General features: G+C 44.8%; 2 protein-coding genes across 2 annotated transcripts in view; one reads left to right on the top strand and one right to left on the bottom strand.

Moving 5' to 3' along the window:
- The window catches only part of LOC143935377 (uncharacterized), a 105,986-nt gene extending 88,864 nt beyond the window's left edge, over positions 1 to 17,122 (bottom strand). The window contains exon 1 of the mRNA XM_077459199.1: positions 16,983 to 17,122. The gene's annotated coding sequence lies outside the window, so the exon portion shown is untranslated. The remainder of the gene's footprint in view (positions 1 to 16,982) is intronic.
- The window catches only part of ZNFX1 (zinc finger NFX1-type containing 1), a 69,895-nt gene that overhangs the window by 7,014 nt on the left and 44,581 nt on the right, over positions 1 to 18,300 (top strand). The window contains exons 2-3 of the mRNA XM_077459198.1: positions 8,416 to 8,499; positions 15,823 to 17,730. Of these exons, the coding sequence (XP_077315324.1) occupies positions 8,436 to 8,499; positions 15,823 to 17,730 (1,972 nt within the window). The 5' untranslated portion in view covers positions 8,416 to 8,435. The remainder of the gene's footprint in view (positions 1 to 8,415; positions 8,500 to 15,822; positions 17,731 to 18,300) is intronic.

Below are 18,300 nucleotides of genomic sequence, written 5' to 3'. Positions count from 1 at the left end.
TCCCATTCCACTGAGTCAAATGCCTTAGCCGTGTCAAGTGCCACCACCACACGCTCACCCACCGCCTCGTGTGTTGCCTGAAGATTCATAAAAAGCCTGCGTAGATTGAACGACGTATTCCGCCCCGGCATAAAGCCCGCCTGGTCAGCCTGAATCAGGCTAAGGATCACTCCGTTCAACCTAGTAGCGAGTATTTTAGCTAAAATCTTAATATCTACCTGCAATAGGGAGATTGGGCGGTATGATTCTGGGAAACCCGGATCTTTTCCAGGTTTGGGAATCAAAACTATTGTTGCCTCTCTCATGGACGGAGGCAATGTCAGTGTATCAAAAAGATTCCCGTAGAGGGCGAGAAGCCTAGGCGCCAGCACATCTTGGTATCGGGAATAAAACTCAATGGGGAGGCCATCTGACCCCGGTGACTTGGATTTTGCAATCTGCTGTTATTGTTACCCACAAGATGGGAAGAATGGAATGGCAGTTGCAAAGATTTTCCCGCTGGAGCTACCACGGAAGGGAGTTCCTCATGGATGAGGTGATCCGAATCAGCTAGGCTTTGTCTGTCCAGACCATCCTTAAAAGATACTGTATCTTCCAAGGGAAGTGTCACATGTTTCACCAGCCTCATCATGGCTGCATCCACGGGGCTGATTCCAAATGCTTCACTTCTTCCTACTAGAAGGGATAGAGCTTTGACATTTTAGAAAGCATGGAGTTTTTCTTTTCCACCTTGCCCCATTCATCTGTGATGATTGGAAAATTAATCTGGTCCTTCTTTAACCGTTTACAGAATTTTCTCTGTTTGGAGGGAGCGGCAACCGGATCCTCCCAATTTAGTGTTTCTCTAATGGCTTTAATTATAGGAGGAAGTAGAGCAAAAATAAAAAATCCCACACGGGGGCTATCTTCATCAGAGTCACTGTCAGAGAGGGCAACTGAAGGTTGGCTATGCAAAGAGGATTCCCAAGTATCTTGTAATTGTGTCTCCCTCACTGGAGAACATGAAGGCTCTGCAGGAGGAACATAGGACTGATCATTAATATTTCTCAGAAATTCCTTAACAACTCTCTCCACTAGGGATTTAAGTTGCTGGTCTGTATTTCCTCTTTCCTTAGAAGCCTTAGCGTAGCAGAGATCACACAAAGATTTCCCTGGAGGAACTTGTACTCTACATCCCCAGCAGGAAATGGCTGAGTGACTGGAGTGAGGTAAAAAGACCACTACTAGGTCCTTCGGAGGAGGACAAAAAAAAGAACACTGTGGGTAAGGAGCAAATATTTATGGGAGTAGTGTCCTATAGGGTAATGTAGGCAGGACTCAACCCACACATTGCTGCCATTGAGTCTGTCAGGAAATGTGGCTATTCTGCGTTTATGAGCAATAAGCCTTTGTGGGAGTATAGTTTTGTTTAACCACTTAAGCCCCGGACCATTTTGCAGCTAAAAGGACCAGGCCCCTTTTTGCGATTCGGCAATACGTCGCTTTAACTAACAATTGCGCGGTTGTGCGTCGTGACTCCCAAACAAAACTGGCGTCCTTTTTTTCCCACAAATAGAGCTTTCTTTTGGTGGTATTTGATCGCCTCTGTGGTTTTTATTTTTTGCGCTATAAACAAAAATAGAGCGACAATTTTGAAAAAATAAATTCAATATTGTTTACTTTTTGCTATAATAAATATCCCCCCCCCCCCCAAAAATATAAAAACATTTTTTTTCCTCAGTTTTGGGCGATACGTATTCTTCTACATATTCCTGAAAAAAAAAAATCGCAATAAGCATTTATTGGTTGGTTTACGCAAAAGTTATAGCGTCAAAATAGGGGATAGTTTAATTGCATTTTTATTCATTTTTTTTTTTTATACTAGTAATGGCAGTGATCAGCGTTTTTTATTGTGACTGTGACATTATGGCGTACACGTCAGACAATTTTAACACCTTTTTGGGACCACTGGCATTAATACAGCGATCAGTGCTATTTAAAATGCATTGATTACTGTAAAAATGTCACTGGCAGTGAAGGGGTTAACACTAGGGGGCGGTGAAGAGGTTAAGTATGACCTAATGTGTGTTTTGTTTAGGCTTCTTTCACACTGGGGCGGTTTTCAGGCACTACAGCACTAAAAATAGTGCCTGGAAAAAACCGGCCCCTTTCACTCCAGTGTGAAAGCCGGAGGACTTTCACACTGGAGCGGTGTGCTAGCAGGACGGTAAAAAAAAGTCCTGCTAGCCGCATCTTTGGAGCAGTGAAAGGAGCGGTGTATTCACCGCTCCTACCCATTGAAATCAGTGGGACAGCGCGGCTATACTGCCGGCAAAGCGGCGCTTTGTGGGCGGTTTTAACCCTTTTTCGGCCACTAGTGCCCACAGGCCGCCGCTAAAACGACGGTAAAGCGCTGCTAAAAATAGCGGTGCTGCTCCTGCCCCAGTGTGAAAGGGGCCTTACTGTAGGGGGGCATGGCTTGGCGTGTGACGTCACTGATCTTTATTCCCTATGACAGGGAACAGACCATCAGTGACAGGCAATTAGGAAGCACAGGGAAAGGTTTGTTTACACTTACCTCTCCCCGTTCTTCAGCTCTGTGAACCGACTGTGGTACAACGGCGGCGATCGGGTCCACGGGTCCTGTGGCCACGGTCACGGAGCTCAGGACCGGGCTCTTAAAGGGCAACGTACCTGCATGTGCTTGTGCCCAGTCGTGCCATTCTGCCCACGTATATCGGCGTGAGGCAGTCCTTAACCACTTTAGGACCGCCGCATGTAAATATACATCGGCACAATGGCATGGACAGGCACAAGCACGTACCCGTACGTGCCTGCCTTCCAGCGGGTGGGGGGTCCGATCGGACCCCCTCCCGCTGGCTGCGGCAGTCCGCTTCGCTTCAGGAGCCATCCGGGATGAGGGGATGGCCGTTGGTTTCTGGCCATCCCCTCTCGATCGCTCCTGGCGAATGAGAAGCTTCCCCTGCCTGTGTAGTGTAAACACAGACAGGAGGAAGTGATGTCATTCTCCTCGGGGCGGTCTTTTTGACCAGACTGCGAGGAGAGAAGACATCCTAGTAAGTGCACCAACAGTACACTGACACGTAGGTACATATAGGCACACAAATCACCCCAGTCACCCCCTGATCCCCCCCCTCCCCCTCCCTCCCAGTCACAGTGTCACTGATTGCAGTGATCATTAATTTACTGATCACTGCATTTAGTGTCAGTTGTAACTGTAAAAAGTGTCAGGGCAGTTAGTGTTAGGTCCAGGGTAGCCCCCTACCACCCCCCAATAAAGGTTTAACCCCCTGATTGCCCCCCAGGTACCCCTTTCACCCCCTTTTGCCAGTGTCACTAAGCGAACGTTTTTCTGATCGCTGCATTATTGTCACTGGTGCCACTAGGTAGCTAGTTATTTTTTAGGTTCACCGCCAGGTTTTTATAGCGTTAGGTACCCCCATATACTACCTAATAAAGGTTTTAACCCCCTGATTGCCCTTAGAGTTAACCCTTTCACCATCGATCACCGTATAAGTGTCACTGGTTAGCCAGTTAGTTATTTAGGTTCCCCGTCAGGTTTTTATATAGCGTCTGGGACCACCAGTGATCACCGTATAAGTGTTACGGGTGACGCTGGTTAGTTTGCTTTTTGCAGCATCAGGGCACCCGCCATTTATTACTCATTAAAGGTTTAACCCCCTGATTACCCAGTGGGTGATATCAATTAGGTTTTAGGGTCAGATAGGGTCTACGTCGCCAGTAATGCTAACACCCACGAGCAAAGCACACACCTCCCATAGTGGAATAGTATCTGAACAGATCAATATCTGATCAGATCTATACTAGCGTCCCCAGCAGTTTAGGGTTCCAAAAAAACACATTGTTAGTGGGATGAGCCCAGATACCTGCTAGCACCTGCGTTTTGCCCCTCCGCCCAGCCCACCCAAGTGCAGTATCGATCGATCACTGTCAAAACACTAAACACATAACTGCAGCGTTTGCAGAGTCAGGCCTGATCCCTGCGATCGCTAACACTTTTTTTTTGGTAGCGTTTTATATTTAAATCCTGAAGGCGGTGCTTGGTTTTCGGGGTCCCGTACGTGGCTAGGCTCCCAAAAAGTCCCCCACATGTGGTATCCCTGTACTCAGGAGAAGCAGCAGAATTTATTTTGGGGTGTAATTTCACTTATGCCCATAGCATGTGTGAGCAATATATCATTTAGTGACAACTTTGTGCAAAAAATAAAAAAGTTCGTAATATTCCCGCAACTTGTGGCAAAATATAAAATATTCCATGGACTCAACATGCCTCTCAGTAAATAGCTTGGAGTGTCTACTTTCCAAAATGGGATCATTTGGGGGGGGGGGGGGGGGGGGGGGGTTGTGCTATTTTGGCATTTTATGGCCTTCAAATCTGTGATAGGTAGTGAGGAGTGAAATCAAAAATTTGCACCCTTAGAAATCCTGAAGGCAGTGATTGGTTTTCGGGGTGCCGTACGCAGCTAGACTCCCAAAAAGTCCCACATATGTGGTATCCTCATACTCAGGAGAAGCATGTGCTCATATATATATATATATATATATATATATATATATATGCTCATATGTTAAACAAAGACTCAAGCAAACCATAACTATCAATTTATAATGACGTCCTTCCTTTATACAAAAGGTGACAACCCACATAAAGTGCTCACAACAGGCGGTTTGCTCTTCTTGCTCAAACAGTCCAGCCAAAAGGCGGACCACCAGCCGAGGGCCTCCCCCCTTATATACTGAAGACACCTGGCTTGATCACCTTAGAGCAGAATTATCCTGCCGCAGGTGGATCCTAATTAATAAAGTGGAGAGAATTAGGCCAATACAATACTAACCCAGCACACTTAACCCATACAAAAAGACGAGGAGGGGGGATAGGGCAGAGGCATGTCCATGGTAGGTGTGCAGAAATAAACTGTGTCCACTCTGTTACAGTCTACAGCTACGTTTTAAGGCCTGATTCACACCTATGCATTTTTAGTGCTTTTTGCAATTTGTAGATTTGCTCTACAGTCCATTTAACATGAATGCCTATGGAACACGTTCTGTAGTGCAAATATGCAAAAAGCACTAAAAATGCATAGGTGTGAATCCAGCCTAAGGCTGGATTCACACTAAATGTGCTTTTTGATGCATTTTACAGAAATGCAGGGACATTTTTTAACATGGGACATGTTCACATCAATGCATTTTTGTGCCTCTGCGTTTTTGGTAAGGATCGGGGACTTTTTTCATGCAAAAGGCAGCATTGTGCATGTAATAGAAGTCAGTGGACCTGCATCAAAAATGCAATTACCGTTTTTTGCATTTTTTTCTCTGTATATAGCTGGTTGCTAAGCAACCACAGTGTAAAAAAAAAAAAAAGCAAAACGCGGCAAAAGACGCAACAAGCACAGCAAAAACGCTCAAAAGCAACATGCATAGAAGTGAATCGAGCCTTAGACCCGATTCACACCTAAAGCATTTTTAGTGCATTTTGCGCTACAGAAAGTGTTCCATAGGAAACCATGTTGAATGGAATGTAGTGTCTTTCTGCAAAGCTGAAAATGCACTAAAAAAAAAATAATAAAAAAATACATAGGTGTGAACCAAGCCTAATAGAACGTCCAGTGTGCATGAGGCCTAAGGCTGGATTCAAACCTATGCATTTTTTGTGCTTTTTGCAGATTTTCACTACAGAACGTGTTCCATAGGAAACCATGTTAAATGGACTGCAGTGCAAATCTGCAAAATGCAAAAAGCACTAAAGATGCATAGTTGTGAATCCAGCCTAAGGGCCGGTTCCGATGCTGGAACCCTGCGAATCCACTGTGGATCTCATGTTTCCCGGCGGTTGTAAACACTGCCCTATGTGAACTGCTGGGAGTGTCAGGTAAAAGTTAATGACACCCCCAAATCAGTGCGAATATCACAGTGCAATCTGCAAACTCGGACAGGAATCGGATCGTATAGGTGTGAACACCCATGTGATCCGATTCTGCTGCGGACAAACAAGAAGAGTTCTGTGCAGATCTGTATGGCTGAAATCGCGTCGCACAGAGATGGCATGCGATTTTCACTGCACTGTGGTGTGAATCACATCCGATCTCTGACATCGCACCAGTGTGCACCGGCCCTTACTGTTCCTGGCCCACCAGTCATTCACTGGATTGCAGTTATTTCAATGATGGCAGCTCAGACTTACATGTGGGTGTTAGGCTTCATGCACACGAGACGCTGTTAAACGCGTGTTCAGAGGCAGTTGGACACCTTTTTCAACTGCCCCTGAACTCATTCAATGTTATCCTATGTGTCCATGTACACAGTCTCGCTTTTTGCCGTTTTTATGCAGTTGCGTTTAACCTAGTTTTTTCAGAAGCAAAAAAATGGGTTCAGACGCAAAAGTTTTCCACGTTTCAGTCGCAAAACGCCGGTACCGCATTTTGCCACGTTTTCGTTTGTAAGCGTTTTTAAAGGTGACCTATTTTTTTTACATTAAAAATCTCAAAAATGATGGCAAATGATGAAAAACCATTAAAAAAATATTTTAAACAATTGCAAGTGGACAATCCACAACTTGTGGCAAGTGACATGGCAGGTGGCAAGTGATGTGGCAAGTGGACAATCCACAACTTGTGGCAGGTGACATGGCAGGTGGCAAGTGATGTGGCAAGTGGACAATCCACAACTTGTGGCAAGTGACATGGCAGGTGGCAAGTGGACAATCCACAACTTGAGGCAGAAGAAGTGGCAAGTGATGTAGCAAGTGGACAATCCACAACTTGTGGCAGGTGATGTGGCAAGTGGACAATCCACAACTTGTGGTAGGTGACGTGGCAAGTGACGTGGCAGGTGGACAATCCACAACTTGCGGCAGGTGATGTGGCAGGTGACGTGGCAAGTGGACAATCCACAACTTGTGGCAGGTGACGTAGCAGGTGACCTGGCAAGTGACCTGGCAAGTGGACAATCCACAACTTGTAGCAGGTGACATAGCAGGTGACCTGGCAAGTGGACAATCCACAACTTGTGGCAGGTGACGTGGCAGGTGGACAATCCACAACTTGTGGCAAGTGACATGGTAGGTGACGTGGCAAATGGACAATCCATAGCTTGTGGCAGGTGACGTGGCAGGTGATGTGGAAAGTGGACAATCCACAGCTTGTGACAGGTGACGTAGCAAGTGACGTGGCAAGTGGACAATCCACAACTTGTGGCAAGTGACGTGGCAAATGGACAATCCACAACTTGTGGCAGGTGACATGGCAGATGACGTGGCAAGTGGACAATCCACAACTTGTGTGGACATGGCAAGTGACACGCTAAATACAAGTACACTGCAGCTCTCACAGCTGCTGCTACTCACTCTGGTCTCACAAAATGGCTGAAATAGTTAATAATACAGTTTTTTTTACCTTGGGGAGGGTCTATGATGTTAGCTTAACTAAACGCTTCTAGACGCAAACGCGGTAAACCGCCGCTAAATCGTGGTAAAAATCGTGGCAAAACGGGCGTTTCTAAACGCCGGTTTCAGCTTTTAAAAACAAGTGTCCAGCAGAGTTTGCACCGGTGTCTCCTGTGCATGAAGCCTTACTGCACTCTTATTTTTAGTAAGCTATGTACAGCACTTTGAGGCCTCAACCAATGGACATTATATGTCTGCAATACATAGAGAAGCACAGAGACCTGGTGATAATGCCATTGGGTCTAAAATAAAGCACATAATGAAAACAGAAAGTTTTAAAATATTTTTTAGCACGCAACTGAAGGTGGTCCAGGGTCGCAAAATATATCCAGTATAAAATTCAGCTTTAATGATATTTACTTTACTGAACATTGAAAATTGAATAAATGGAGATATATAACATGTGCTACTTTTTCAACTCTATTGATCATATTCAGGTTGATTTAACAAAACTGGAGAGTGCAAAGTCTGGTGCAGCTGTGCTAATCAGCTTCTAACTTCAGCTTGAGCAATTAAGCTTTGACAATAAAACCTGGAGGCCAATCGGCTTCTAAGCAGAGCTGCACCAGATTTTGCACTTTACATTTTAGTAAATCATACAATTGCATTATTAGTAATGACATAAAAAAAAAAAATTTATGTGGGGGGATTTCTCCTGATTACATATGAAACAATTATGCAAGATGAATAAAAAAAAAAAAAAATCTCATATTGTATACAAATTGCATGGTGTGCGTTTAGCATTACTTTTGTCTACTTTACCATCTGAGGGCTGCTTCCAAAGTACCAAACTATTTATGTTTGGCACCTGTGTCAGCATTCAGTATTTTACTACTGATATAACCAAATGTTCTTTCCATCTTGCTTCAAATTATTAGCCACATTGTTGTCTATACTTGTATATATCTGTTTGGCATATCAGTTTATGTCTCTTAACGTTTATTTTTTACAGGTATTTCCAAGACCTTCTATGGATCACCGACGGAGGCCTTGGGAGGAACCTCAAGCTAATGATAATCGACAACATGATAGAAGTATGGCTTTTTTTGGTATTTTAGCTCAGGGACCCACCCAACTGTGATTAATACTAGGGAATAGGGATGAGCTCAGGCGTGTTCGCATGGTCCACGTGCAGAGCCCGCCAGGAAGTCGGCGCAGTGCTGCGCTAATCACAGGCAGTGAGACATTGCCCGATCTCTGCAGCCGCACATCGGGGCAATCCACACACAGTCGGATTATCCGACAACGCGGTCCGATAGGACACATTCCGACGGATTCTCCGACCTGTGTACAAGGGCTAAGGCTATTTTCACACTAAAGGCAGTTTTCAGGTGCTTTAGCGCTTAAAATACCATATGTAAAGTGCCTGAAAACTGCCTCCCATGCCACCCCAGTGTGAAAGCCTGTGTGCTTTTATACTGCGGCGATGCACTTGCGGGACGTTATAGAAAAATAAGACCTTCAAGCCACATCTGTGGGGCGATTTGAGAACGCTGTATACATTGCTCCTAAGCCACCCCTTTTGAAGCGCCACAATCCGAGTGGGTTTAAACCCTTTCTTTGGCCACTAGCAGGTGTTAAAAGCGCCCCGTTAGTGGCCGAAAAGCACTGCTCAAACGAAGGCAAAGCGCTGCTAAATCGATCATTCGCTAACATGACTCGGCCCCAGTGTGAAAGTAGCCTAACCTTTCCCCTGACTGACAATGTGGCTGCCCAAACATTTCTGTTGCTCCTCCATCCTAAGGCTGGGTTCACACTGCTGCGGGGGGGAGATCCGGATGTGATTCGCACCGCACTGCAGTGCAAATCACATCGGATCTCTGTAGCGTTGCGAGTTCAGCCATACAGATAGTATGGCTGAATTCGCATCGCTCCCGCAGCAAACTCGCACAGGACCCTTTTTTTGGTCCGCAGCAGAATCGGATCGCATGGGTGTTCACACCATTGCGATCCGATTCCTGTGCGAGTGTGCAGATCGCACTGCGATATGCGGACGGATCTGGGGGTGTCATTAAGATTTCATTGACACTCCCAGCAGTCCGCATAGGGCAGTGTGAACTGCCGGCGGGAGTCATGCGATGCGGGAAAACGCCGCGGATTTGCGGCGTTCCCGCATCGCTATAGTGTGAACCTAGCCTAAATGGGAATATAAAACTGCTATATAAAATTAGTTTTTGGGGTGTAAAGTGGAACGTTAGTACAAAAAATTTGTTTACAGACAGGATTTTTAATGCAGAAGAGACATTCTATGAAGTTCATACTAAAGGCAAAATAACTGTACTTTGCAAGTGAGGTTGCTTCAGAGCTTAGTAAATGAGCAGAAGTTCTGCTGACTTCCATCATCCAATCGTGTGCAAGAAATATAATTTTTTTTTTTATACATATATATAAGATTTATATATTTTTTTTTTATTTTCATTGCGTGGGATTGGGTACTCTTTGCAAAGTGAAGCTTTACCTCATTTACTAAGCTCTGGAGCAACTGCACAGGTGATACTTGAAAAATTTGAATTTTGTGCAAAAGTTAGTTTATTTCACTTATTCAACTTAAAAGGTGAAACGAATATATGAGATAGACTCATTACATGCAAAGCAAGATAGTTCAAGCCGTGATTTGTCATAATTGTGATGGTTATGGCTTACAGCTCATGAAAACCCCAAATCCACAATCTCAGAAAATTTGAATATTACATGCAATCAATAAAACAAGGATTGCAGGTAGAACAATTTCGGACCTCTGAAAAGTATAAGCATGCATATGTACTCAGTTTGGGCCCCTTTTGCAGCAATTGCTGCCTCAATGCGGCATGGCAGCAGTAGTGCCTGTGGCACTGCTGAGGTTTTATGGAAGACCAGGATGCTTCAATAGCGGCCTTCAGCTCTTCTGCATTGTTCGGTCTCAAGTCTCATCTTTGTCTTGGCAATGCCCCATAGATTTTCTATGGGGTTCAGGTCAGGCGAGTTTCCTGGCCAATCAAGCACAGTAATCCCATGGTCATTAAACCAGGTTTTGGTGCTTTTGGCAGTGTGGGCAGGTGTCAAGTCCTGCTGGAAAATGAAGTCAGCATCTCCATAGAGCTCGTCTGCGAAAGGAAGCATGAAGTGCCCAAAAATCTCCTGGTAGACGGCTGCGTTGACCGTGGACTTAATGAAGAACAGTGAACCAACACCAGCAGATGACATGGCTCCCCAAATCAACACAGACTGTGGAAACTTCACATTGGACTATAAGGCCGCGTACACACGCGGGGACTGTTCGCTCAACTTTGTCCGCTGAACAGTGTTTCGGCGGACAGTCCGCTCGTGTGTGGGCTTCAGCGGACAGTTTCAGCGGACAGTCTGACGAACAAAGTTTTTTGGAAATTCCGAAAAACTGTCCGCTGAAACTTGGTTTGAGCGGACAGTCCGCCCGTATGTAGGCTTGTTCGTCAAACTAAGTCTCGTGCATGCTCAGAAAGAATTTACACGCCGAAGGTTGCATTGCAGTGTATAGGACGTCGTTTTCTAGTCCCGTCGTACGTGCCGTTCACGTCATCGCGCACGGTTTCAGCGGACTGTTCGTTCGTCGTGTGTGGGCAAGTCCGTCCATGCTAATTTTGAGCGGACTGTCCGCTGAAACTGTTTGACGAACAAAGTTGAGCAAACAGTCCCCGCGTGTGTACGCGGCCTAAGTATCCTGCAGTGTGTGCCTCTCCAATCTTCCTCAATAATCTGGGTCCTTGGTTTCCAAATGAGATGCAAAATTTGCTCTCATTAGAAAAGAGGACTTTGGACCAGTGGCAACAGACCAGGTCTGCTTTTCTTTAGCCCAGGTAAGACGCTTCTGACGTTTGTTGTTCAGGAGTGGCTTGACAAGAGGAATACAACATTTGAAGCCCATGTCCAGGATCCGTCTGTGTGTGGTGGCTCTTGATGCACATTCCAGCCTCAGTCCATTCCTTGTGAAAGTCCCCAACACTTTTTGAATGGCCTTTTCCTGCCATTCCTCTCCAGACTGCGGTCATCTCTGCTGCTTGTGCATCTTTTTCTTCCACACTTTTCCCCTCTACATAACTTTTCTATTAATGTGCTTTGATACAGAACTTTGGGAACATCCCACTTCTTTTGCAATTACCTTTTGAGGCTTTCCCTCCTTATGGAGGGTGTCAATGATGGTTTTCTGCACAACTGTCAGGTCAGCAATCGTTCCCACGATTGTGATTCCTACTGAACCAGGACTGAGAGCCAGTTTACACAGGGGCAACACGACTTTTGGAGGCAACTTGGACACGACTTATCAACACGACTTTAAAGTGGAGGGCCACCCTGAAAACGAAAAAATATTAAAAATTACAAAAAAATATAAAAAAAAAAAAAAATGAAAAATTTTTTTTTTTTTTACTTACCAGAAATGCCTGTTGCTAGGCACTTTCTCCTAATCTTCCTCTTCCTCCTCCGCGGAGATCTTGTGTCTTCTCCCTTAGTCGCGGCGTCTTCTGGGTAATGAGTCGCGCTGTGTTCTGGGAACTGTGTGTTCCAGAACACAGCGCGTCCCATTCAGAAAGCGCTGCGGGACTCGCGCATGCGCAGTAGCTGCGGGACTCGCGCATGCGCAGTAGGAAACGGGCAGTGAAGCCATCAGGCTCCACTGCCTGTTTCCCTTACAACGAATGGCGGCGCCGGGACCCGAGAGCCGAGGGACGGGTCGGCCTCGGGCGGCCGACATCGCGGGCGCCCTGGACAGGTGAGTGTGTTTATTAAGTCAGCAGCTGCAGTGTTTGCAGCTGCTGACTTTTTTTTTTTTTTTTTTTTAAACGGAAAAAAAAAGGTGACTTTTGCCGTGGCCAATCAGAGAATGAGCTCTCAAGGGGGAACATCACGCCAAAAAAAAAACAAAAAACGGCGTGGGTTCCCCCTCCAGGAGCATACCAGGCCCTTAGGTCTGGTATTTATTTTAAGGGGAACCCCCTACGCCGAAAAAACGGCGTGGGGGTCCCCCCCAGATCCATACCACACTACCCAGCCGGCCAGGAAAGGGGATGGGGACGAGCGAGCGCCCCCCCTCCTCCTTAGCCGTACCAGGGGGCTCACGGATTCCGATAAGCCCCCCGCCCGCAGACCCCGACAACCAATGGCCAGGGTTATCGGGAAGAGGCCCTTGTCCTCATCAACATGGGGACAAGGTGCTTTGGGGTGGGTGGGCCGCGTGGCCCCCCTTCCCCAAGGCACCCCCTCATGTTGAGGGCCTGGTACGGCTCGGGGGAGGGGGGCGCTCGCTCGCCCGGGGCTGAAGTGGTTAAAGCGGGCAAGCCGCTAAATACACAGTTAAAAATGTTACTTGTCAAAGGATTTGTTTTCCTGTTCATTCAGTATTTTCGTACAGCCCCACCAAACAACGGGGACAACCATTGCTGTAGTGGAAGCATAACTTCTAGGGCTGCAATTAATGATTAGTTTCATTATCGATTAGCTGGCCGATTACTGTTTCAATTAATCGGATAAAAAGTTTGGAGTATAATTTGGTTAATATGTAAAGTATAAAAAATAAATAAAAAAAAGACACTTTATTCTTGAATATCTCTATGCAGTGGTAAATAAAATGACCAGCTTATATGGTGGGGAACAAAATATCTAATCCACTCTGAGAATAAGAGAAGAGATATACAGTAAAACCTTGGATTACGAGCATAATTCCTTCCAGAAACATGTTTGTAATCCAAAGCACTTGTATATCAAAGCTAATTTTTCCATAAGAAATAATGGAAACTCAAATGATTCGTTCCACAACCATTTATTCATAAATCCTTTAGTTTATAGTCCATATAAAAAGATAATAGCAATGTGATAGGTTGTGTAACCATAAAATGTCCATCCACAAATGGAAGCATCCACAAGGAGATTAGAAGCAAAATCCAGCAGTGTATAAAAAAGAAGAGAGGCACCTCTAAGTGTAGCAATATGGTTACATTTAATGAAGGTACAACATTTAGCAACTCACATAGTTGATGATTAAAAGAGGCACATCTAAGTATGCAGGCTTCCGGGGTAAAGCCGTCCACATAGACCAGGGATATGCGATTAGCGGACCTCCAGCTGTTGCAAAATTACAAGTCCCATAATGCCTTTGCCTGTGGGTGTCATGCTTGTGTCTGTCAGTGTTATGCTATGCCTCATGGGACTTGTAGTTCTGCAACAGCTGGAGGTCCACTAATTGCATATACCTGACATAGACCATCCTCTGCACCACTGGCTGTCAGTCTGTAATTGTGACTGGGAAGACTACCCTGCAGTAGAGTGATCTGAAAGTGAGGCTTGAACTGCTTGTATAGCGCAGCTTGGAGGGGACGACATCGATGGTGGTGCAGAGGATGGTCTAAGTGGACAGTTTTACCCCGGATGCTTGCATACTTAGATGTGCCTGTTGTAATCATCAACCATATGAGTTGCTAAATGTTGTACCTTCATTAAACGTTACACTTAAAGGCGTCCCTCTTCTCTTTTATACTCAGTTGTAACATGACGCTACTTGTATATCAAGACATCGCTTGTATATCAAATCAAAATATGTTAAAAAATGTTGCTCGTCTTGCAAAACACACTCAAACCAAGTTACTCTCAAACTAAGGTTTTGCTGTATACACTATTGGAGGTTGAATCTGGTACATATCATCATCCTCAAAGATAAAAAAATTCTTTGCAATATTTAAAATAAAAAAAAAGACCTAAAACACTGTTTTGCAGATTTTCAGAGAGGATTGTAATATAATTTTACGCATGACAGAGTCCCTTATCATAGGCAGGTAGCTTGATACAATCTCCTTTTGCCTGCTGTCACTTATCCTGGCCCTACACGGGCAAATGTTTTCTTTCGAAAATTGACGTTTTAAGAACGTTCGTTCGATTTTAGTGGGTCAACTGGGTGTTCGTTTTCAATCACAGTGAATTTGAAGGAGCAGAATAGAAAATTTTTCTCAACTGAAGTAATTTTCAGATGGTGTGTGTGGTTTTCGTTCAGAAATTACATTCATTTTAAAATTGAATGTTAGTGGTTGTAAACCCTTACAGACCACTTTGACCTACAGGCAGGGCTCGAGTCCTGCGGGAACACATGGGAACGGCGTTCCCGTACTATTTCCACAACGGGAACGCCGTTCCCATTAGCCGCCTGAGGCTATTCAGTGCTTGGTCTGCCGCTCCTCGGCCGCCCGAGTGAACCGGTCACATGACGTCGGCCGTACACCCTGCCAATACTCTGCAATACCCTGCCAATACTCTGCATTACCCAATACTCTGCAATATCCTGCCGTTCTGCGCAGACCATCTGCTGTTCTGCGGATGTGCGTCCAGACAGAGCCTCGGAAAATGTCAGAAATGTCCGTAATTTGCCGCGCATGTGCCGAATGACGGAACATCAGAAATGTCCGAAATTATCGTTCTGCGCATGCACGGCCTACATACGAACATTTCCGGATTACAAACAGGAGGAAAGTCCTTAATGGGTTCATAACCCGGGGACCCCACGTGTGTGTGTGTGTGTATATATATATATATATATATAATATATATATATATATAAAATTATATAATTTCGATGTAGGATATACAGGGTATTTTAACAGAGTCTGATATGAAGCTACATGAAGGGTGTAGGAGGGATATAAATATTTTACATTACAGTAGTACCAAAGGCTGAGTCTTTTTTCATGAATATAATAATAATATAAAGCTCTATTTGTCTCCAAAAAATGATACAAATTTCATATGAGTACAGTGTTGCATGAGCACGCAATTGTCATTTAAAGTGTGACAGCACTGAAAGCTGAAAATTGGCATGGGCAGGAAGGGGGTGAAAGTGCCCAGTAGGCAAGTGGTTAAAGTGTAAGGCTCCATTTACACCTAGGCGTTTTGAATCTTGGGCAGAATTGTGAGACGCCATGCCAATACTTCTTATTGGCACCCAAAATTGCGCTGCAATTGCAGCAAATCGCAACGAGTGACGCTGTCATCCAAAAGAAGCTCCTGCTCCTTTTTGAGCAACAAGCTTTGTGCGATGCAATTTTGCTGCGATTGCAGCACAATTTTAATGTGACATTCGCAGAAAAATCGCACTGTGATTGGGTACCATTAAGAAGTAATGGCACTGCAAATGTGTCCTGCATGTTGCCGCAATTTGGAATCGCAGGCAGAATCGCTGCAATTCCACCCAGGATTTAAATCGCCTAGGTGTGAATGGAGCCTAAATAACAAACCTTCATAATGACATATTTTACATGTTTACAGTTTACAGTGATAATTTTGATTCTTTTCAGTCTAATTTTTGAAAAATCCGCTATCTAACGTGCATAATTGGAAAATCTTTTTCACTTTATTTTTTCCAGACAGGGCAGGACCAAGGCCAGGAAGGGATCTCCACAATGCCCCAAGGCAAGATCAACAGCTACTTAGAAATGAAGGTGGTAGACATATAGGAGAAAATGGACAGCCTAGAGGAAGAAATGCACAGCAAGTTGGAGGGCACCGTGAGCCAAGACTTGGTGGAAGAAATGAACGTGGGGCTGAGAGACCGTACGAACAAAGGGATGGTGGACCTCATGAGCACAGGGGTGGAAGGCGAAATGGACAGCAAGGACGTGGTCGAAATGAACATGGTGCTAGAGGTCAGAATGAGCAAAGAGGTGGTGAACAGCGTGGATATGGTGCTGGTGGACACAATGAACAGCGTGGAGGAGGACGTCAAGGGCATGAACCAGGAATCCGAAATGAACAAAGAGCTGGAGATGGGCATGGTTATAACAGAGGAAGGGCAAATCATAGACCACAACCAGAAGAGCAACGCCGGGACAGAGAGAATGGAAGGGGGCACCAAGTACGACGACTGGGATACAAAGCTCTTGAAGAACTGCTAGAAAGGGAACCTTCAGAAGTGGCAATAACTCTAGCAGCCCATCCTGGCCTAAAGGATTTGCTGTCAGCCACTGAAATGAGGCCAGATTGGGTGGAATTGCTGTGTAGGGCTCTGTGCAGGGCCTGCACAGCTAGACTAGAGAGACAGAGCATTCAGCATCTCCTTGAGCTGGTCAAATCATCTGAGTATATTCGTATATGCCTCCCACACTATATAGTGGGAATGATGACAGAACCTGTGCCTGAGAAAAGGCAGCGCTTTCCTGATAACATTCACAATATTCTAAGTCTTCTGCAAGAAATTATCAGCTTCTTTCCTGCCAGTAGCATACAAGAGACTTCAATGTTGGTGACTCTCATTCCTAACTCAATTAATAGCTTACGTGCTTCTGGAATAGTAGTGGGAGAGCATATAGAGCAGACTCTAGAAAGGGTATCAAATTTTATTCAGCACCTGCAAGACAGGAGAAGAGAGGGAACACTACGGGTGGACACACACATGGTCATTGGACCAGAGGTTCCTGTTGATGATTTCAGAACAATGAGTGTGTACCCTAGTTTTGAAGAAATTCATCTGGGTGCAAATCCATTTCTTAGACCAAATAATTTAAAATACAAATTTGAAAACACAGACCTTTACTTGGACACCCACTTTCGACTCTTGAGGGAAGACTTTGTTCGGCCATTAAGGAAAGGGATCCAAGAGATCCTTCAACATGATGACCAAGGCGTTCGTAAAATGAGGTTTGATGATATTCGTATTTACTTCGACACACGGATAGTTACTCCTATGTGCACATCATCAGGGATTATATACAAAGTCCAGTTTGATGTCACACCTTTAAAGTGGGTACGCTGGCAGAACTCCAAACGACTGTTGTTTGGATCTCTAGTTATCCTGTCTCAGGACAATTTTGAAACCTTCCTCTTTGCCACAGTTTCCAATCGTGATGCCAAAGAGTTGGAACAAGGTGAGGTGCAACTGCAGTTCTGTGAGCAGAGTAGAGAGCTTCTGGCAAGAACACGTCCAAATGATTCTTTTGTTATGGTGGAGACTACTGCCTACTTTGAGGCTTACCGGCATGTATTGGAGGGCCTGAAAGAGATGAATGCACAGGATGTGCCTTTCCAGAAATACATTGTATTATGTGAAAATGATTTGAGAGCACCACGTTATCTCAATGCGGGTATCCAGTATGATCTTAGCTGTATGATGAGCAAGGAGAAAAAGGCTATCTCAGCTTCAAGGAACAAAATCAATATCCTGAATCCCTTGGAATGGCCCTCCAAAGAGTCCTTAGGCTTTGATGAATCTCAGATAGAGGCTGTACGGCTGGCACTTACTAAGGAGCTTGCTATTATTCAGGGACCTCCAGGCACGGGTAAGAATCTGAAAGATAAAAAGGGCTTTACAAAAATGTAGGTTGTTGTAAATATAATTTGAGTTTTACTTTTTTGTTTCACTGGCTTTGTAAGCTGTCTAGTAATTAGACTTCATAGCCTAAAACACAATTGGCAAATACATATTTTTTTCGGTTGGAAACATCTTCACTAACTACAAAGTTGGAGATTCTTAAAGTAAGACACCTATAACTTTTTTTTTCTTGTTTTGACAGAGAAGGAAACAGTAAAAACTTAAAGCCAAAAGTGGAACTTCTGTTTTAAGCACTCCTCACCCCCTGACATGCCACAAGTGGCATGTCATTTTAGTGGGACTTCCTGTCCCACTTCCTCCTTCCTCTTCTTGGTCGCCTAGGCGACTCTTCCTCTCACCCTAGGCGGCCCCTCCCTGCCAAGGATCTTTTGGGACACGTCACAGGTCCCAGAAGATTGGCCAATAGCAGAGCACAGTGTGGCTAACGCACTAAAATGCAAATATGCATTTTACAAGCTGGACTTGCATTTTACAAGTTGGATCAGATTACAAGCTGATCCAACAGGTATAGTATTAT

Source organism: Lithobates pipiens, unplaced genomic scaffold (genome assembly GCF_037356315.1).
Source record: "Lithobates pipiens isolate NorthernLeopardFrog02 unplaced genomic scaffold, aLitPip1_a1.2 Scaffold_28, whole genome shotgun sequence".
Taxonomy (NCBI): domain Eukaryota; kingdom Metazoa; phylum Chordata; class Amphibia; order Anura; family Ranidae; genus Lithobates; species Lithobates pipiens.
The sequence above is the reverse complement of the archived record's forward strand: the minus strand, read 5'-3'. Positions and strand labels throughout refer to the sequence as shown.